This window comes from Euprymna scolopes, chromosome 31 (genome assembly GCF_053919585.1).
Source record: "Euprymna scolopes isolate OS-2025 chromosome 31, ASM5391958v1, whole genome shotgun sequence".
NCBI classification, from domain to species: Eukaryota; Metazoa; Mollusca; class Cephalopoda; order Sepiida; family Sepiolidae; genus Euprymna; species Euprymna scolopes.
This window is the reverse complement of record NC_136512.1, coordinates 44,066,982-44,090,980: the sequence shown is the minus strand read 5'-3', so window position 1 is coordinate 44,090,980 and position 23,999 is coordinate 44,066,982. Positions and strand designations below refer to the sequence as shown.

At 26.5% G+C, this 23,999-nt stretch overlaps 1 protein-coding gene across 2 annotated transcripts in view; it reads left to right on the top strand.

Annotated features, from left to right (window-relative positions):
- Positions 1 to 23,999, top strand: part of LOC145255723 (uncharacterized) — a 187,904-nt gene that overhangs the window by 23,526 nt on the left and 140,379 nt on the right. For both annotated transcript variants that reach the window (XM_080114324.1, XM_080114323.1), the window contains exon 6: positions 3,870 to 3,924. In XM_080114324.1, the coding sequence (XP_079970450.1) occupies positions 3,870 to 3,924 (55 nt within the window). The remainder of the gene's footprint in view (positions 1 to 3,869; positions 3,925 to 23,999) is intronic.

The window sequence follows — 23,999 nt, the reverse complement described above, 5'->3', positions numbered from 1 at the left end:
GCAAGGTCACACAAGATGGTTAGCCAACTGTGATTCCACCATTGAAGTTTGATTACCTATGGAGTTCAACTAAGTCTTTTTTGATGGTTCTTGTCTTTAAAAAAATATTTTTTTTTTTTACATTTTTACCCCAAAAAAGGCACATTGCCACTTTGATGTAGGGAGTTACTATCAAGAACATAAGCTACAGGGGTACTATGTAGGGAGTTGGGCAGCAAGATGTCTGTTCACGTTACACTTGAACTTCTGCATGCCAGTACAGTTGGGGAAGCAGGGACCCGGAAGGGAATTCCAAAGTCTAGCGGTTCTGGTGAAGAAACTACTGGAGTAGAAGGCTCTCTCACATCTAGGGATCTCTACTGTCTATGTCTTGAGCTGTCATGTTTGTGCCACCTAGGCAGAAAGGCAATACATCACGAATTAGCTTTTTTTTTTGGGGGGGGGGGAAGTATATGCCTCAACCATTGAAGATGTTGTAGCTAGACATGCAGCAAAGACTTAACACATAATTAAAATTTTATGAACTGTGAGAACAAGGGGAGATAATTAATATTACAAAGTCTTCTTTTATCAGGATAGATAAACACAATTCAGATCATTATTTTATTTTGTAAAAAAGAAGCATGTCGCCAATGCAAAATGTATCAGAAGCAATTCGCAAAACAATTGTGCATATCAAACAGTATACGATCCATACATTAAAATCATGCAAAAAGAAGTTGAAATACTGTCAAAACTGTGTTACATCTTTAGCTTGTTTCATGTATTACAACATAAAAAAAGCATGGAATAGAAACTCCATTAAACACAAAACAAACTATGAAATATAAAATAAAAGACTAGATTGAATGTGCGTTTTTGAAAAAATTAATTTTTATTATTTTTCTCTTTTTGATTGGATGAGTGCGATGGATGCGTAGTGATGCAACATTTACACACTTTGTCTGTGACAGCCGATGAGTCAACATCCGGTTGGGAGTTTTATTACTTTCTTCATGAATCTCCACAGATCCGAAATCATGTTCTGAGCGAGATTGTATCAGATGGTTGTTGTCCATGTTTGCAGCTGTCTCCTAATATGCTTACACCATTTAGGTAGAAAGGGGATTACATCATGGATTAATTCTCTCTCTAGGCTACGAGCTGCATGCCTAAACCATTGGCGATGTCACTGCAACAGGACAGACTTTAGATTGAGGAGTTAGCAAAAACTAACATTTGGGACATTTTCAACTCATCGGCAATGCAAAAAATTGAACTATGATATACTTGTTTACTCATATGCACAACCAATTTATCTTTACCTACATTTTGAAGGTTTCTATAACTTTGAAAAATATTTAATTTTAAAAATGAAAAATGATCATAAAAACAAATAAATGATTTTTAAATAATTTATTTTAAATCATCTATATATATAAAAGCGAAAATGTATGTATGTATGTATGTATCTATGTATGTACGCTTTTCCTCGATGTCCACAAAAGGCTTCTTTCAGAGAAGCGCTCGCTCGGTTCACAACCTCTTAAAACTTTTTATATCATCTATAAATTGTAATATCTCACACTTAACCACGGAGCTCGCCTGTCTATTTAATTTTATTGACTTTCAAATGTTAATTATTCCACATTTCCCGCATCGGCACGCGTTACATTCAGTTTTCGGTATAAACAAAAAGCGAAACTTGGCTCTAATAACAGGCCCAGAGCCAGTGAACGTTTGTCGACTTCGGACGGGGGAGCGGGTTTTTGAAAACAAACAAACCGATTTATTGACCTCATTAAAAACTGTCCCGCACAAAATGCTAACTGCTGAATACCTATCACCGTCACGTCAATCAAAAACGAGCACCTGTTTTTTTTTTTCACACTTTACTATTTTCCAACTGCGCGTCGTCAAGGCTTTGTTTTTGTTTCACACACACCTACAAACACCCGGGCAACGCCGGGTACCCCTCGCTAGTTATATATAAAAAAATAATTTTATAAAATCAACAGTAGGTTCTTTACAGTGTAATGTAGACCACTATGTATTGTGGACTAAGTCACTGCGAGAGGCATGTGAAGCTTCATCTCAGTGCGATGGGTCCGTCGGGTTAGAACAAGCAAGCAATCGATTTGATTAAAAAAATGGACAATTTCACTGATTTCGATGACAATAAAAATATGAGAGTGTGAAACATTTGTTGATCATCATTCAATTCCGGGCAACGTCGGGTCCCCCTGCTAGTCTATATATACAAAAGTGAAAATGCATGTATGTATGTATGTATGTATGTGTGTATGTTTGTGTGTCTGCAAAAAACTTTCGACAGACACGACGAAAATTCACAAACTCGGTATCATATCGAAGCCCCATCCTTCGCTCGAAAAATATCGAAAAATTGGCCAAAAACGTTTATTTTTTTCACCATGAAATCAACAATTTTCGACAGGGGGGGGTCAATAAAAACGGTCTTCTCGTGACAACGAGCGGTTCTATGCATGCACCAGATGACGTCACGGCCTGATTTACTTTAAATAGTTGAAAAACTGAACAAATTTCATGTACGTCGCGTTAGGTCAGTTGATTAGCGCATTCGTTCATTATCTAAACGTTTTGGGTTCAAATCGTGGTGTCTTTTTTTTTCTTTTTTCGATTTTTTAAATTTAAATATTGAACCAGTGTTAATTAAGCCATTTTTCATGTAACGTTCGTTTTTCTGTTTTTTTTTTTTACTTCGCTTATCCACCCCCGACCACACACCCAAAAACACCCGAGTACCCACCGATTTTTTAAATATTGATATCAAAACAGGCTTATTTAAGCCATTTTTCACGTGTTCGTTTTTCCGTTTTCATCGTTCGTTTGCCTTACATTAGTTTTTTTTGTGTTTTTTTTCGATGTTTTGATTACCCCCCCCGCCTCTTTTTTTACTTCGCTTATAACAAACAAACCTACGTCGTCGTCGTCGTAACGCTCGACGACTTCCGGGCGCGCACCTGTCAATTTGGTTCTTACTTAAATAAATTCAAACATCTGTCACTAACTCATTCTGGCTGGCCGATTTTATTTTCAAACTTCGCCTCAAGGCTTTGGGTTCGATCCTACCCTCCCCCTGGGTTCTTTTTTATTTAACATCATACACACCTACAAACACCCGGGCAACGCCGGGTACCCCCGCTAGTTTGTGTTTATAAGTTTGATTCATTTTTTTTTTGCAATCTAAAGTTAAAGATACAAAAAAAAAAAAATGGAAAAATAGATTCACATAAAGTCTTATGTGAACTTATTTTTGGCCATTTTTTCTTGTTTTAACTCCATAATTGTGACCTTAGATTTGTGTGATCTTAATTAATATGGATACCCATGATATCATTGAGGAAAACCTACTTGCTTTTTATGGTAATGCACTGAGAGTTTATGACTGCATCGAAGTACTTATTTACTTGTCTCTCTCACATCCTGTCCAAAAGTTGGGAAGTGCAGAAGTCTTGTTCATAACTGTTGGAGTTTCCGAACCCAAAATAAATTATTTAAAAATAATAAGGAGATTTTTAAATTTAAAGAATAGCTGAAACATTTGCACAGTATAACTATACTAAATAGAAAATGCCTTTTTTTTCTGGCACAAACAAGCAAAAATTATTTTATACTGTAAAACTTTAACCGTAAAACTTTGTTGTGCTGAATTTTTAATTGTTCGAGTCACAGATCATGTGATAACAAGGTGGTCAACTATTGGTTGCTTTAGTCACATAGGTCAGAGAAGTAAAAAGCATGACTAACATAAAGCTATTTTAAAAAATTTTATTTAATAATTAAAAAGTTTATGACCGAATGATAAAAACCAGTTCGAAACAATGCTTTTCTTTTATTTAATCTTTTAGAGCCCAAGAAAAACTAAGAAAAATACGTGAACACATTCGAGATGAAAATCAAGAGGTGAGTAAAATATTTTTGTTTGTTTGCATCAAAACATTCACATCTTTCTTTACTTAAATATTTTAAAATAATTATCTGACATTTTTAACGCTATTTATTAATTGGTTCTATTATTAAGTAAATTGACTAATAAGACAGGTTCGTTGTATGGCTGTCTGACATGAATGCAGACTCTATGATACTATGCTGTCATCTTTATTTAACTGAAATCTAAGTACTCTTGTTAATGTACTTTAAGAATACATCTGCTTATGGACGGGTTATCTCCTTGTAAGAGTTCGTAACATATTTCCATTCTATTGACAGCTGATGCAAATGCAAACCCTACGATATTATTGTTCGATCCAAAAATGGAACAGGTACTACACTTTCGTTTTCGATTCACATTCAACACAACCACAACATTTGATCCAACGAACATGAAATCATATACATCTATGAATGTCTGTGTATGTGTGTGTGTTTGTCTGGTCACGAATAGGCTCCTATATGGTTGACTATTTTAAAAAACTGATTACATATAATGATAGAAGATGTATTGAGACACAGGAATGGGTATGTTTGATCTGGCAGAACAGTGGTTCATTAAAATTGTGGGGTCTGCGTACGCGCCTGGTCCACAAAGTATGGAAATAAAATATTTTTAAATTAAAAAAAAACGTTTACAAGTGTTTTTGATATAGATGTGCATAAGAATACTTTGATTAGTATGTTTTAACTTAAATAAGGATGGTATGATAAAATTGTGGGGTCTGCGTTCGCGCCTGGCCTCCATAGAATGGAAATAGGCACAAACTTTAATAAAGACTTTTCATATCTATCTGCGTAAGTATACTTTGCTAATTATGTTTCAGTTTGAAGAAATATGGTATAATAAAATTATGGGGTGTTCGTTCGTGCCTGACATCCATAGAATGGAAATATGTGACAAAGTTTAAGAAGGTTTTTTTAATATAGATCCACAGAATATTGTGATAAGTGTTTCAGTGTGAACAGGTATGGTATAATAAATTATGAGGTTTATATATTTTATTTTTACTTTCATCATATTTTGCTTTGGTTTTGATACCTCGAAATTCAAAGCTATCTCTTTGCAACACTTCCTTTTCATAACCTATCATACTTTCATAAATCAGAGTCCATTTTCTGTAGGGTGTTTTTGAACCCAGTCAACGATGGGTACTTTTGCTAGTATATATATATATATATATATATATATATATATATATATATATATATATATAATAAAAAAAACACTAGAGTTACCTCCCGTTTCATCTTATTTCCCTTTCCTTACAATTTAAATAAGGCCCTGTCTCATTGACCAAAGGTGCCGCTCATCGACTAATCACTATTTATTAAGTGGGACTAAAGACTCTTTTAAACTCCCTCTTTCGTACGAACATCAGTGGAGAAAAGACGTATTATTCCATCTCTCTACTTCTTAACCTGAAAGGAGCCGTCAATCTCAAGAGGTTAAAATAACTTTTTTTTGGACTTCTTAAAAAGCTGCAAACGCAATTGTTTTGCAATTTACTTATTTTACGTTTGTGTTAAATACTCTTTTATTGTTCTCCAACTTGTATTTTTCGTGTTTCTTTTTCATGTGAGTCCAAAGTGTCGGGTCGAAACACAACATTTTGCAAAACAATTCTCAAGTTTAGCTGGTTGTCGCGAAAAAGAAAACACACACACACACACACGCACACGCACACACACACACACACACACACACACACACACACACACACACACACACACACACACACGCGCACACACACACACACGCACGCACACACACGCACACACACACACACACAAAAAAAATTACAGGAGATCACTTTTAAAGAAGTCCCCTATTTATATAAAAACAAAATCTCTACATATGAACGAACTGTTTAAATTCTCAAGGCGCGAAAGAGTCACCATCTTTATGACCTCACGCGGACTTGGAAATATTGGTTGAAAAAAAAAAACAACATTTACAACAAAACAAATTAATTTTGATTATCGTGCGATAAACTGTATTTATTTCACAAAACGTGTGAACGAGCCACCATCTTATAACCTCCTGCGGACTTAGAAATATTTGTTGAACAGAAAAAAAAAAAATTCTTCGCTATTATTTGCCATTGTGGCAAAAAAAAAATCTTTACTGTTTGTCTTGTGACAAAAAAAACAAACCTTTTAAAGCAAATATATATATTTTACTATTCTTGAGCTAAGCTCTGCTCTCGTGGGGAGACAAGAAAATAGAAACATTACTTGGGACTACACATGTTTCAAAGCTGTGATTCTCCGACGAGACTCTTACGAATTGTTTGTCGCTCTTCGAGGAAAGAAGAAATTGGATTCACGTTTGATTTAAAATAAATAAGAGTGAATCCTAAAATGGAGAATTTTAAGACATTGAAGGGTGTAAGGGCTCTCAAAGTTGCCCGAGAAGTCTTAAAGGAGGATATTACACTTAACATCGAAATGCTGGAACAACGTGAAAGACTAAGAAAAAGGACTTTCCAGAAAGAGGAAGATGCTAGTTGAAGTTCGTTCCTTGAATGAAAAAATTAAAGCAATATGCATCAAAGTAGAGTTTGATTTGAAGAACTTTGGTTTCGTTGACGAACAAAAGAAAGAAATTGAGTATCGATCTAATGTTAATGATTGTCTTGCTGGCATCAAAGACACAGTTAAAGAACTCAACACATCGGAGACATCTGAAGTTGGCTCTGTACCTCTGTAATCCATGCCCAAGTTACAATGTGAAACCTTCAGCGGAATTAATCCATCCAAATTCGAATTCAAGAATTTTATTTCACAATTCAAAAACTGTACAGACTCTGTTAAATCCGGTAAGTCTAAATTAGTTTTATTGAAAAGTTATTTAAGCGATTATGCTTTACAATTGGTTTCTCATCTAACATTGGAAGATGAAAATTTTAATGTTGCTGTCGATCTACTGACAAAGGAATTTTTAGATATCCCCTTTATTATTAACGAAATTTTTAAGCAAATAATTTCTCCTTCTCCTCAATATGACCCTGAATGTGTGTCTGTGAAATAATACCTTGCAGAAGTGAAAGCGGATTTGTTTGAACTGAAAACGTCATATCAGATCGATTTTTTTTAGAATAATTCCCCTGGATTTTTGTTGATCAATCACATTATGTTTGAAAAGTTACCTGTGGTCTTGAGAAGGGAAATTAGTCACAGAGTGGGCACGAATTACCTTTGACTCAAATATTTGACAATTATAATGAAGCTGTTTGTGCTCTGTCGAGGAATAAAAAATATTCGCGATCAGCAGAAACTAATTCTAAAAGCGATGGAACACATGTTAAAAAACAAGAAAAGGAGAAAGTACATGGTCACTCTATGCTGAAGTGCAGCAAATTCTCTACTTATAAAGCAAGAGTTGAGAGGTGTAAACATTTGAAATTGTGCATAGGATGTTCCAATTATAAACACAAAAGCGAAGAATTCCCTGGGCGCCAGAACAATTCTCTCTCCTGCAAACGGTGTCTATCTAAGACACATATTACATCTTTATGTGATAGACCCCAAAAAGTAATTTCACTATTTTCCCATGTTGATGAAAACAACATCATATTACCTGTTGTAGCTATTTCATTGCATAATGGAACAAAGAAAACTACGGTTAACTGCCTTTTAGACACTGGAAATCAGCGATCTTTTTTTTCCAGAAAAATATTAAAGGAACTAAGATATCCTGATGGAGATTCGAATCTTACCGATTACCAGAAGAAAACCTATTCAGGTGTTACGGTAAAGAGTCTTGAGCAAGTTGTTTTGAATGCTAATGTTGTTAATGGAGACAACTCCCTATTCCAGTTTTGATAGATGACCAATTTGGTATTCAATTCCAGTTTGAAAATTTCTGTCAAGTAAAGTCCAACTTAAATAAATTAAAGTACAGGTTGGCATTTTCTAGTGAAAAACATAGCAATGCTATAAAAATTGAGGTGTAGATATTTTTCAATTTATGACTAACTCCAAAATTATTAAATGCATGAATGGACACGCATGGGATTTACCTCAAGGGATTGCTCCATTTGGTAATGTTCAGCATTTTTTATATGCTAATCAAATCTTTCCTGTAGGAACTGAAAGATCCAATCTTTGTGCTAATTATCATACTATAATATCGGAACATGCCCGTTGCCCAGAGCGCCAATTGAACACTATATTGGAACCCAAATTAACCTACCAGGATCCATTCTCGGGTATATTTGAATCTTCAAATGTGGAGAGAAATTTAGAAAGGATGTTTGCTGTGGAAACTGGTGGCACTTCCCTTGATGAAGAATTAATCGCGGACTATGACCGAAATAAAATCAATAGCTTCAAGAAGTCTATTGAATTCAAAAACAATTCATATTTTGTGGATTTACCCTGGCATAAAGATAAAATAAATTCTGTGCCTTCCAACTAGCAAGTCGCTCTGAAGGTACTTGACAGAACTATGCTTTCCTTGGAAAAGAAAAAAATGGCTGAGGCCTATACTGATATTTTTCGTCAACAAGAGACTGAAGGAATTATCGAGAGAATTGAAGTTGACCCACAGGATTTTCACAAATATATATGGATAACCCATAGACTAGTTTTCAAATTTGATCAACAGGTAACCAAAATAATACCTGTTTTTAATTGTTCTTTAAAGCCTGGAGGTGGTTATTCTCTTAATGAGTCATGTTACCCGGATGTTAATATGTTGAATAATATGCTTGAACTTTTACTTTTATTCGTCACTGATAAACATGTTCTGCTAGGTGACATAAGAAAGCCTTTCTTATGATCAGACTCAAGTCTGATGAAGATAAAAATAGATCTTGTTTTTTTGTGAAAGATGAAAACGATTTGATTTGTTATCGTTATTGCACATTGATATTTGGCTTCAATGTAAGCCCTTTTATATTAAATTATGTCCTGCAGCATCACGTGAGTTACTTTCGAAATGACACATGTATTAAGATGTTGAAAAGTCGATTTTATGTTGACAACCTATGTATGACAAGCAATTCTTCGGAGGAGATATTCAGCCTTTATAAAAATGCAGTGCCTCGACTGCAAAAGGGAAATTTCCAGCTGAGGTCGTGTAATTCCAATTATAGAGGCCTATGAGAAATCATGATTGAGGATGGTAGAATTGTGCAACATAACTGTGAGTATGAAAAGGTTCTTGGGTATAAATACCACTCTGAATCAGATACTATCAGCATCTCTGACACTTCAGTTCAGGAAAATATACTCTCTAAAAGGGATATTTTGGCACAGACAGCCAAAATAGTTGATCCTTTATCACTCTGTGCTCCTGTAACAGTTAAAGCGAAAATCCTTCTCAGAAAATATGGTTGCTCGAATTGAGTTGGGATTAAAAGGTACCAACAGACATAATGACAATCTTGTCAAATTTAGCTGAGGATCTTTCTGGTTTGAGGAATCTGTCCTTCTCACGACAGGCTGTAGACAGTGATGGTCTACTGAAGTTGTATATCTTCTGTGATGCTTCACCACAGGCATATGAGTTTGTTATTTATGGGGTTCAAAATGGGAAATCCCAGATAATATTTTCTAAAGTGAAAGTAGCACCAATGAAAGCAAAAGCTTTGCCAATGATGGAATTGCTTGCTGTATACATTGCATTCAAAGCATTGATCATGTTGTTGAGAACATACTCTAATATTAAAATTGAGAACATTATTGTTTTTTGTGGATGCACAAGTCATTTTCTCATGGCTTCTCTCAGACAATGTGAAGGCAAAAAGACTATATACCAGGAATAGAATAAGAGACATTCATGATATGAAAGAGAATTTTACCAAAGAATTTGGAGTGGACATTCACTACAAATATGTCCCCTCTGCGGAAAACCCGGTGGATCTGCTTTCTCGTGATGTCAGCCTGGAAAAATTTAAAGAGAAATTGGACTTATGGACTTATGGACCTACATGGATAGTTCAGGAACTAGAGAATTGGCCTACAAGTACTTTGAGCTGCCTGAGTCCGGAAAACCAGCAACATGTGGAAAATGTTTTTCATAGTACAATAGGTGGAACTATTTGTAAACCACTTTGACAGGTTCTCAAGTTTGAACACGTTATGCCGTGCCACTGCCTTCGTATTCAAATTTGTGAATAAATGTAAACGAGTGAAGAAACAATCTAATCCAAAACAGACTGCTAAAATTTACTTGATTAAAATGATGCAATCACAAGCTTTTGATGTCGAGATTGCTTATCTGAAGGACCCCCTTGATAAGAAGATTCCCTCGCTGGTTAAGAATCGTAACATCTTTCTCGCCTCTGACGAGATCTTAAGAGTGGATGGCAGAATTGCCAATTCAAGATATGACTATAATTTGGTCTTTCCAATTTTGATTGCCAAGCAACATCTACTAACGAAATTAATAATTTTGGATAACCATCATCGGTGCAAACATTTGGGCATAGGCACGACAATAACAAAATTGAGGTTGTCTGGATATTGGCTTCCCCAAGCAAGGCAGTCGGTGAAGTCTGTAATCTCAAGCTGCTATACCTGTAAAAAATTCAACAGCTTGGCTTTTAAATACCCCAAGTTAACAAATCTGCCGAAACACAGAGCTAGGCTAATAAATCCCTTTCAACATACCGGTATTGATTATGCAGGTCACATCTGGGTACAAAGAGAAGGAAAGTCTACAAAAATGTATCTGTTGATTTTCACATGTATGAATGTGAGAGCTATTCCATTGATCTTGTGCCGGATATGAGCACTCAAGCTTTCATTCTCGCATTAATTCGTTTTTCTAATATTTATGGAGTACCCATTCATATATATAGTGATAATGTACGTTCCTTTAATGCTGCTTTAGGTGGCGACGTAATTAAACATCACATCAACAACAATGAATTCAATAATGCATTTACCAGCTCTGCTATCATGCACATAAAAATACCTCTTTACTCCCCTTGGATTGGTAGTACTTGGGAGAAAATGATCAGGGTAATAAAATCATGCTTGTTTAAAACATTAGGTCGATCCAAAATCGGTTATTTTAAACTCTTAACCCTTCTATCGGACGTCCAAAGGGCAGTGAACTCCAGGCCTCTGACCTACAGATGTTCTACTGATGTTGAATTACACCCTTTAACACCCGTTTTATTCATCTTGACATAAACTCTGAACTTTCCTTTCAAGCTGACAACCCCAGTTTAGTTGAAACAGAACCAGTCACAAGATCTCTACTTGTAAGTACCTTGGAAAACAGAGAAGAATTGACTTCTAAATTCAAAGACCTGTGGCATGAGGAATATTTGCTGAGTCTAAGGGAAAGTTGCAAGGATTTGCATGAAATTGAGTTCCACAATAAAATCAAGGTAAATGATGTGATTCTTATAAAGAATCCTGCCAAGCGTAGACCTTTCTGGAAACTGGGCAGAGTTATTGAACTGTTTAGTGGGAGCGATGGCAAAGTTCGTTCTGCTTGAATAAAAAGAGGTGATAGTGCAGTGGAAATACATAGCCTCAAGCATTTGTTTCCATTAGAGTTGTCTTTAACATAACTATTTTCCTGACACTCCAGCTGAAGAGGAATCCGATGAAAGCGTACCCTCTTCTATTGAAGTTTGTAAGAATCCTAATATGGGACCAGCAGATGCTTCAGAAGAATTTGTTACTTACAAATCTAAGAGAATCAAGAAACCAACGTCTAATCCAGAATATCTGTATTATTAAAAAAAAAAATCTGTATTAAAACTGTATACAAATTCTTGTAATCAGGCCATAATAATGCCTGAGAAAAAATTTATTAAAAACTACATATACATTCTTGTAATCGGGCCATAATAATGCTTGAAATTTCATTTAAGCAAGCTATTAGCTCTTGTTAAGCATTTATGTTTAAATATTAAGTCCTAAAGGGACATGCAACAAATTCGTTCGTCGCATTTTTGTTGTTGTTGGGAGAATATAAAAAAAAACTAGAGTTACTTCCCATTTCATCTTATTTCTCTTTCCTTACAATTTAAATAAGGCCCTGTCTCATTGGCCAAAGGTGCCGCTCATCGACCAATCACGGCAACCTATTTATTAAGTGGGACTAAAGACTCTTTTAAACTCCCTCCTTCGTATTAACATCAGTGGAGAAAAGACGTATTATTCCATCTCTCTATTTCTTAACTTGAAAGGAGCCGTCAATCTCAAGAGGTTAAAATAACTTTTTTTTGGATTTCTTAAAAAGCCACAAACGCAATTGTTTTGCAACTTACTTATTTTACGTTTGTATTTTACGTTTGTGTTAAATACTCTTTTATTGTTCTCCAACTTGTATTTTTCGTGTTTCTTTTTCGTGTGAGTCCAAAGTGTCGGGTTGAAACACAACAATATATATATATATATATATATATATATATATATATATATATATATATATATATATATATATATCAGAGAGGCGGTAGCACTCTCTATATAGGGATGGCCCTGACACGCCTATATACGCCTACAAAACAAAACTATCCAAATCTCAACTAAAATCAACTTCTAAGTTTCAAAAAGCACATATTCTTACAGAGAAGCGTCTTACGAATCCAGCGAGTGTCAGAACGTCGGTTAAAATGTCAAAAGAGAGCAAAAAAAAAAAAAGGGTACAAAAATGGCCAATTGTTCTTCTTTCTTCTTTCTTCTTTCTTCTTCTGCTTTCTTCTTTCTTTTGAGACGATGTATCTCGGTGTACGAACGGTCTCTGACAACAGTTCAAGCATCAATCGACTGGTCTTTACATGGAGAAGTGCAGTGACCCATCGCTTTTTAGCTAACTCCATAATTAAATAAGATTACATGTAATAACAAGTTTTAAACACCATATACCCAATGTAGACAGACCACTTCGAACACGGAACTTCTCTCAAAAGGGACAGCTCCAAATAATACACCGGATGCTCACAGACGTTCCAGTTTGCCAGTGGCCTATATTTCTTGGACGCTGAATATTTGAGGTGAACGTTAAGGTTTTTTCTTTAAACAGTAACCCACCAGCGTTAATGAAACCACGAAATCTTTATCTCAGTTGATCAAAATTGTTATAAGAGTAACCTATCAGCAAGTACGACGTCAAAAAACAATGTTATAAAAACAAATAATTCTTCAGATTTTGGACTGTAAAATATGTACAAAATGTCAATGCTGTGACCAGGATTCGAACCTAGGTTAGCACGGCCACAACGTGGGGTCCTAACCTCTAGACGATCACGGCTAACACTGATGTCTGTCGCTCTTGGCAGAAAGACACATGACTACTGTCAAACTATTGAAAAATAAGGAGGAAACTTGAAATTCTCACGCATGCGCAAAAATACACTATAGCAACCATTGTTAAATGCAGCTGAATCTCTTCACTCGCTAAGAAAAGTAGATCAGACCAGTTCTTCTAAGAACTCACCAAACGCCAAAGGAAATAAGTTAAATTAACCGCAAAAGAAACTGCAAGAAAGTCTAAGAACTCACTGGAAGCTGACCAAAAAGAATCAAAATCCAAGCCCTAGCCACAAAAATAACTAGATATTGTGGCTACTATACACAATCTACTAATAAAAACAAGTAAGTTTTCTAAAATAAACTACAATAAATTAACCAAGTAACCTCACACTGTCACTGATTAGGACTTCATATAAAGATAACAACTACACTATTGGTGTATATACCGTTCCACACTTTAACTATTGGTGACGGGGCAGTATCTCAATTCTACGAGAGTTGTCTTGCTATAAGATAAGTGATATTATAGTAAGATACACATAAGTGTTATATGTTTACATTTAATAAAAAATGCCAAAGTCAGCACGTAGTAAAAAAGCTCAGAGAAATATAGACTATGAAAAAAACAAAGTCAAGGTATTATCTGAGCAAAAAGAATACTATCAGGAAAATGCTGAAATAATAAAAATTAAGTATCATGCAAATCCTGAGGCAAAGAAGGCTGCCTCACGTGCTGACTCAAAAGCACGGTATAACAGGGATCCCGAGGGGAAAAAAACTGCCTCACATGCTCTTTATAACAAAGAACCAGAAAAAAAGAAGGCTGCCTCACGTGCTGACTCAAAAGCACGGTATAACAGGGATTCCGAGGGGAAAAAAGCTGCCTCACGTGCTCTTTATAGCAAAGAACCAGAAAAAAAGAAGGCTGCCTCACATGCTGACTCAAAAGCACGGTATAACAGGGATTCCGAGGGAAAAAAAGCTGCCTCATGCACAAACTATTATAAATATAAATATCAAAAACTGCCAAATCTTTGCCAAAATGCCAAAGAATGAACCAAGAAAAATTTAATAGTGAAGGTATGAACATTTTAGAACTTTATAATACTCTAACTGTTTTATCAGAGAGGCGGTAGCACTCTCTATGTAATATAGAACCGATGGAGGACCAAGAGGCAACTCCTAAGGCCCAAAACCCAAAGACCTAAAACCCAGCAGGAAGCGACCTGCTACTAATGGAGGCGGCAATAAGCCGCCTCCTAAAAAAGACAATACTATCATGAATGTAAGTTTAAAAATAAGACTGTAAGTAAAAATACTAATTAACAAGAATAAAAAAGCATTGGAAATGCAAAAGGATATAGGGATGGTATGCCAAAAAGTATACAAACAAGATAGCTATGAATGGCTAGGCACATGGAAATAGAATTGCATCCAAAGTATAGCCCTATAGCTTTTTACAACCGTAATGATGGCACGGAATGAAGATTGGAGAAAAGCTATAGGGCTATACTTTGGATGCAATTCTATTTCCATGTGCCTAGCCATTCATAGCTATCTTGTTTGTATACTTTTTGGCATACCATCCCTATATCCTTTTGCATTTCCAATGCTTTTTTATTCTTGTATATATATAATGAATAAATGACAAAAGTCTATATTTTAAATTTCATGATATTGACCATCTTACAATTTATTCCTTTAATTCACTTGACATTTACAATTCTTGACAGTATCTGCTCCGTAGCACAAAATCATATCATTTACTTAATTATTATATCAATCAATGAATCTATTTTGCCCTTAACTCATCAGAAGAAATAGCAACTATGGTTCCAACAAAAGGAAATAATATGCGTTTGGGCATATATATATATATATATATATATATATATATATATATATATATATATATATATTTATTTATTTATTTATTTATTCTCTAACAGTTTCGCATCTGTTCTCTAAAAGAGATTCATATTTTTAAGCAAAATTCTATCTTTTTCTATTATATGATGACATCTTAATATTTTTAATTTGTTCGTTAAGAACAGCTTTGTATTCTTCATAAAGAAATATTCTTCCTACATTAACGATATCTGCATCTTCTTAATCTAATTTTTATCAATATTATTGTACTTTTCATGTAATCTCTACTGACATCTTTGTATTCACAATCAATTTTTCAATGACAATTTTTAAAATTTTAAATACAAAGAATAACATCTTATTGTGAATCTTTCTGCAAAACACTTTTGTATATTTTATCTGTCACGTTTATCATTATCCTATTTTCCTATAATGACACTTATTCTTAAACTATTCTCTAACAATAATATTTTTATATACTTAATCTATCACTAAAAATATCTTTGTGTTTGTTTAATTCTTTAACTGCATACGAAGATGCAGTTAATCTAACCCGACAGTAATTTATTTTCATACCGGCATCCGAATTCTTAATCTCTTTTCTAACTCCATACTGTCTACTAAATCGATCTCTAATGTCATATTTGTATACTTAATTTAGCCTTTAACCACATCTTTGCGTTCTTAATTCATTTCTCATTACATCGGCGTATTCGTAATATTTTTATTCTTTAATGAAATGTTTTTTATTCTTTAATGGAATATTTTTTATTCTTTAATGAAATGTTTTTTATTCTTTAATGAAATATTTTTATTCTTTAATGAAATATTTTTATTCTTTAATGAAATATTTTTTATTCTTTAATGAAATGTTTTTTATTCTTTAATGAAATATTTTTTATGCTTTAATGAAATATTTTTATTCTTTAATGAAATATTTTTTATGCTTTAATGAAATATTTTTTATTCTTTAATGAAATATTTTTTATTCTTTAATGAAATATTTTTATTCTTTAATGAAATATTTTTATTCTTTAATGAAATATTTTTATTCTTTAATGAAATATTTTTTATTCTTTAATGAAATATTTTTATTCTTTAATGAAATATTTTTATTCTTTAATGAAATATTTTTTATTCTTTAATGAAATATTTTTATTCTTTAATGAAATATTTTTATTCTTTAATGAAATATTTTTTATGCTTTAATGAAATATTTTTATTCTTTAATGAAATATTTTTTATTCTTTAATGAAATATTTTTATTCTTTAATGAAATATTTTTATTCTTTAATGAAATATTTTTTATTCTTGAATGAAATATTTTTTATGCTTTAATGAAATATTTTTATTCTTTAATGAAATATTTTTTATTCTTTAATGAAATGTTTTTTATTCTTTAATGAAATATTTTTTATGCTTTAATGAAATATTTTTATTCTTTAATGAAATATTTTTTATGCTTTAATGAAATATTTTTTATTCTTTAATGAAATATTTTTATTCTTTAATGAAATATTTTTTATTCTTTAATGAAATATTTGTATTCTTTAATGAAATATTTTTATTCTTTAATGAAATATTTTTATTCTTTAATGAAATATTTGTATTCTTTAATGAAATATTTTTATTCTTTAATGAAATATTTTTATTCTTTAATGAAATATTTTTTATTCTTTAATGAAATATTTTTATTCTTTAATGAAATATTTTTATTCTTTAATGAAATATTTTTATTCTTTAATGAAATATTTTTTATTCTTTAATGAAATATTTTTATTCTTTAATGAAATATTTTTTATTCTTTAATGAAATATTTTATTCTTTAATGAAATATGTTTAATGCTTTAATGACATATTTTTATTCTTTAATGAAATATTTTTTATGCTTTAATGAAATATTTTATTCTTTAATGAAATATTTTTATTCTTTAATGAAATATTTTTTATTCTTTAATGAAATATTTTATTCTTTAATGAAATATTTTTATTCTTTAATGAAATATTTTTTATTCTTTAATGAAATATTTGTATTCTTTAATGAAATATTTTTATTCTTTAATGAAATATTTTTATTCTTTAATGAAATATTTTTTATTCTTTAATGAAATATTTTTATTCTTTAATGAAATATTTTTATTCTTTAATGAAATATTTTTATTCTTTAATGAAATATTTTTATTCTTTAATGAAATATTTTTATTCTTTAATGAAATATTTTTTATTCTTTAATGAAATATTTTTATTCTTTAATGAAATATTTTTTATTCTTTAATGAAATATTTTTATTCTTTAATGAAATATTTTTTATTCTTTAATGAAATATTTTTTATTCTTTAATGAAATATTTTTATTCTTTAATGAAATATTTTTATTCTTTAATGAAATATTTATTATTCTTTAATGAAATATTTTTATTCTTTAATGAAATATTTTTATTCTTTAATGAAATATTTTTTATTCTTTAATGAAATATTTTTATTCTTAAATGAAATATTTTTATTCTTTAATGAAATATTTTTTATTCTTTAATGAAATATTTTTATTCTTTAATGAAATATTTTTATTCTTTAATGAAATATTTTTATTCTTTAATGAAATATTTTTTATTCTTTAATGAAATATTTTTATTCTTTAATGAAATATTTTTATTCTTTAATGAAATATTTTTATTCTTTAATGAAATATTTTTTATTCTTTAATGAAATATTTTTATTCTTTAATGAAATATTTTTATTCTTTAATGAAATATTTTTATTCTTTAATGAAATATTTTTTTATTCTTTAATGAAATATTTTTTATTCTTTAATGAAATATTTTTTATTCTTTAATGAAATATTTTTTATTCTTTAATGAAATATTTTTATTCTTTAATGAAATGTTTTTTATTCTTTAATGAAATATTTTTTATTCTTTAATGAAATATTTTTATTCTTTAATGAAATATTTTTATTCTTTAATGAAATATTTTTATTCTTTAATGAAATATTTTTTATTCTTTAATGAAATATTTTTATTCTTTAATGAAATATTTTTTATGCTTTAATGAAATATTTTTATTCTTTAATGAAATATTTTTATTCTTTAATGAAATATTTTTTATTCTTTAATGAAATATTTTTATTCTTTAATGAAATATTTTTTATTCTTTAATGAAATATTTTTTATTCTTTAATGAAATATTTTTTATTCTTTAATGAAATATTTTTATTCTTTAATGAAATATTTTTTATTCTTTAATGAAATATTTGTATTCTTTAATGAAATATTTTTATTCTTTAATGAAATATTTTTTATGCTTTAATGAAATATTTTTATTCTTTAATGAAATATTTTTTATTCTTTAATGAAATGTTTTTTATTCTTTAATGAAACATTTTTTATTCTTTAATGAAATATTTTTATTCTTTAATGAAATATTTTTATTCTTTAATGAAATATTTTTATTCTTTAATGAAATATTTTTTATGCTTTAATGAAATATTTTTATTCTTTAATGAAATATTTTTTATTCTTTAATGAAATGTTTTTTATTCTTTAATGAAACATTTTTTATTCTTTAATGAAATATTTTTATTCTTTAATGAAATATTTTTATTCTTTAATGAAATATTTTTATTCTTTAATGAAATATTTTTTATGCTTTAATGAAATATTTTTATTCTTTAATGAAATATTTTTATTCTTTAATGAAATATTTTTTATTCTTTAATGAAATATTTTTTATTCTTTAATGAAATATTTTTATTCTTTAATGAAATATTTTTATTCTTTAATGAAATATTTTTATGCTTTAATGAAATATTTTTTATGCTTTAATGAAATATTTTTATTCTTTAATGAAATATTTTTATTCTTTAATGAAATATTTTTTATTCTTTAATGAAATATTTTTTATTCTTTAATGAAATATTTTTATTCTTTAATGAAATATTTTTTATTCTTTAATGAAATATTTTTATTCTTTAATGAAATATTTTTTATGCTTTAATGAAATATTTTTTATTCTTTAATGAAATATTTTTATTCTTTAATGAAATATTTTTATTCTTTAATGAAATATTTTTTATTCTTTAATGAAATATTTTTATTCTTTAATGAAATATTTTTTATGCTTTAATGAAATATTTTATTCTTTAATGAAATATTTTTATTCTTTAATGAAATATTTTTATTCTTTAATGAAATATTTTTTATTCTTTAATGAAATATTTTTATTCTTTAATGAAATATTTTTTATTCTTTAATGAAATATTTGTATTCTTTAATGAAATATTTTTTATTCTTTAATGAAATATTTTTATTCTTTAATGAAATATTTTTTATTCTTTAATGAAATGTGTTTTATTCTTTAATGAAATGTGTTTTATTCTTTAATGAAACATTTTTTATTCTTTAATGAAATATTTTTATTCTTTAATGAAATATTTTTATTCTTTAATGAAATATTTTTATTCTTTAATGAAATATTTTTTATGCTTTAATGAAATATTTTTATTCTTTAATGAAATATTTTTTATTCTTTAATGAAATGTTTTTTATTCTTTAATGAAATATTTTTTATGCTTTAATGAAATATTTTTATTCTTTAATGAAATATTTTTTATGCTTTAATGAAATATTTTTATTCTTTAATGAAATATTTTTATTCTTTAATGAAATATTTTTTATTCTTTTATGAAATATTTTTTATTCTTTAATGAAATATTTTTTATTCTTTAATGAAATATTTTTATTCTTTAATGAAATATTTTTTATTCTTTAATGAAATATTTTTATGCTTTAATGAAATATTTTTTATGCTTTAATGAAATATTTTTATTCTTTAATGAAATATTTTTATTCTTTAATGAAATATTTTTTATTCTTTAATGAAATATTTTTTATTCTTTAATGAAATATTTTTATTCTTTAATGAAATATTTTTTATTCTTTAATGAAATATTTTTTATTCTTTAATGAAATATTTTTATTCTTTAATGAAATATTTTTTATTCTTTAATGAAATATTTTTATTCTTTAATGAAATATTTTTTATGCTTTAATGAAATATTTTATTCTTTAATGAAATATTTTTATTCTTTAATGAAATATTTTTTATTCTTTAATGAAATATTTTTATTCTTTAATGAAATATTTTTTATTCTTTAATGAAATATTTTTATGCTTTAATGAAATATTTTTATTCTTTAATGAAATATTTTTATTCTTTAATGAAATATTTTTTATGCTTTAATGAAATATTTTTTATTCTTTAATGAAATATTTTTATTCTTTAATGAAATATTTTTATTCTTTAATGAAATATTTTTTATTCTTTAATGAAATATTTTTATTCTTTAATGAAATATTTTTTATGCTTTAATGAAATATTTTATTCTTTAATGAAATATTTTTATTCTTTAATGAAATATTTTTATTCTTTAATGAAATATTTTTTATGCTTTAATGAAATATTTTTTATTCTTTAATGAAATATTTTTTATGCTTTAATGAAATATTTTTTATTCTTTAATGAAATATTTTTATTCTTTAATGAAATATTTTTTATTCTTTAATGAAATATTTTTTATGCTTTAATGAAATATTTTTATTCTTTAATGAAATATTTTTTATGCTTTAATGAAATATTTTTTATTCTTTAATGAAATATTTTTTATGCTTTAATGAAATATTTTTTATTCTTTAATGAAATATTTTTTATGCTTTAATGAAATATTTTTTATGCTTTAATGAAATATTTTTTATGCTTTAATGAAATATTTTTTATGCTTTAATGAAATATTTTTTATGCTTTAATGAAATATTTTTATTCTTTAATGAAATATTTTTTATGCTTTAATGAAATATTTTTTATTCTTTAATGAAATATTTTTTATGCTTTAATGAAATATTTTTTATTCTTTAATGAAATATTTTTTATGCTTTAATGAAATATTTTTTATGCTTTAATGTAATATTTTTTATGCTTTAATGAAATATTTTTTATGCTTTAATGAAATATTTTTTATTCTTTAATGAAATATTTTTTATGCTTTAATGAAATATTTTTTATTCTTTAATGAAATATTTTTTATGCTTTAATGAAATATTTTTTATTCTTTAATGAAATATTTTTTATGCTTTAATGAAATATTTTTTATGCTTTAATGAAATATTTTTATGCTTTAATGAAATATTTTTTATTCTTTAATGAAATATTTTTTATGCTTTAATGAAATATTTTTTATTCTTTAATGAAATATTTTTATTCTTTAATGAAATATTTTTTATTCTTTAATGAAATATTTTTTATGCTTTAATGAAATATTTTTTATGCTTTAATGAAATATTTTTATTCTTTAATGAAATATTTTTATTCTTTAATGAAATATTTTTTATGCTTTAATGAAATATTTTTTATTCTTTAATGAAATATTTTTATTCTTTAATGAAATATTTTTTATTCTTTAATGAAATATTTTTTATGCTTTAATGAAATATTTTTATTCTTTAATGAAATATTTTTTATGCTTTAATGAAATATTTTTTATTCTTTAATGAAATATTTTTTATGCTTTAATGAAATATTTTTTATTCTTTAATGAAATATTTTTTATGCTTTAATGAAATATTTTTTATGCTTTAATGAAATATTTTTTATGCTTTAATGAAATATTTTTTATGCTTTAATGAAATATTTTTTATGCTTTAATGAAATATTTTTTATGCTTTAATGAAATATTTTTATTCTTTAATGAAATATTTTTTATGCTTTAATGAAATATTTTTTATTCTTTAATGAAATATTTTTTATGCTTTAATGAAATATTTTTTATTCTTTAATGAAATATTTTTTATGCTTTAATGAAATATTTTTTATTCTTTAATGAAATATTTTTATTCTTTAATGAAATATTTTTATTCTTTAATGAAATATTTTTTATGCTTTAATGAAATATTTTTTATTCTTTAATGAAATATTTTTATTCTTTAATGAAATATTTTTATTCTTTAATGAAATATTTTTATTCTTTAATGAAATTTTTTTATTCTTTAATGAAATATTTTTATTCTTTAATGAAATATTTTTTATGCTTTAATGAAATATTTTTTATTCTTTAATGAAATATTTTTATTCTTTAATGAAATATTTTTTATTCTTTAATGAAATATTTTTTATTCTTTAATGAAATATTTTTTATGCTTTAATGAAATATTTTTTATTCTTTAATGAAATATTTTTTATTCTTTAATGAAATATTTTTTATTCTTTAATGAAATATTTTTATTCTTTAATGAAATATTTTTATTCTTTAATGAAATATTTTTTATGCTTTAATGAAATATTTTTTATTGTTTAATGAAATCTTTTTTATGCTTTAATGAAATATTTTTTATGCTTTAATGAAATATTTTTATTCTTTAATGAAATATTTTTTATGCTTTAATGAAATATTTTTATGCTTTAATGAAATATTTTTTATTCTTTAATGAAATATTTTTTATTCTTTAATGAAATATTTTTTATGCTTTAATGAAATATTTTTTATTCTTTAATGAAATATTTTTTATGCTTTAATGAAATATTTTTTATTCTTTAATGAAATATTTTTATTCTTTAATGAAATATTTTTATTCTTTAATGAAATATTTTTATGCTTTAATGAAATATTTTTTATTCTTTAATGAAATATTTTTTATTCTTTAATGAAATATTTTTTATGCTTTAATGAAATATTTTTATTCTTTAATGAAATATTTTTTATGCTTTAATGAAATATTTTTATTCTTTAATGAAATATTTTTTATGCTTTAATGAAATATTTTTTATGCTTTAATGAAATATTTTTTATTCTTTAATGAAATATTTTTATTCTTTAATGAAATATTTTTATTCTTTAATGAAATATTTTTATGCTTTAATGAAATATTTTTATTCTTTAATGAAATATTTTTTATGCTTTAATGAAATATTTTTATTCTTTAATGAAATATTTTTTATTCTTTAATGAAATATTTTTTATTCTTTAATGAAATATTTTTATTCTTTAATGAAATATTTTTATTCTTTAATGAAATATTTTTATTCTTTAATGAAATATTTTTTATTCTTTAATGAAATATTTTTTATTTTTTAATGAAATATTTTTTATTCTTTAATGAAATATTTTTTATTCTTTAATGAAATATTTTTTATGCTTTAATGAAATATTTTTTATTCTTTAATGAAATATTTTTTATTCTTTAATGAAATATTTTTATTCTTTAATGAAATATTTTTATTCTTTAATGAAATATTTTTATGCTTTAATGAAATATTTTTATTCTTTAATGAAATATTTTTTATGCTTTAATGAAATATTTTTATTCTTTAATGAAATATTTGTATTCTTTAATGAAATATTTTTTATTCTTTAATGAAATATTTTTATTCTTTAATGAAATATTTTTATGCTTTAATGAAATATTTTTATTCTTTAATGAAATATTTTTTATGCTTTAATGAAATATTTTTATTCTTTAATGAAATTTTTTTATTCTTTAATGAAATATTTTTATTCTTTAATGAAATATTTTTTATGCTTTAATGAAATATTTTTTATTCTTTAATGAAATATTTTTATTCTTTTATGAAATATTTTTTATGCTTTAATGAAATATTTTTTATTCTTTAATGAAATATTTTTATTCTTTAATGAAATATTTTTATTCTTTAATGAAATATTTTTATGCTTTAATGAAATATTTTTATTCTTTAATGAAATATTTTTTATGCTTTAATGAAATATTTTTATTCTTTAATGAAATATTTTTTATTCTTTAATGAAATATTTTTTATTCTTTAATGAAATATTTTTATTCTTTAATGAAATATTTTTATTCTTTAATGAAATATTTTTATTCTTTAATGAAATATTTTTTATTCTTTAATGAAATATTTTTATTCTTTAATGAAATATTTTTTATT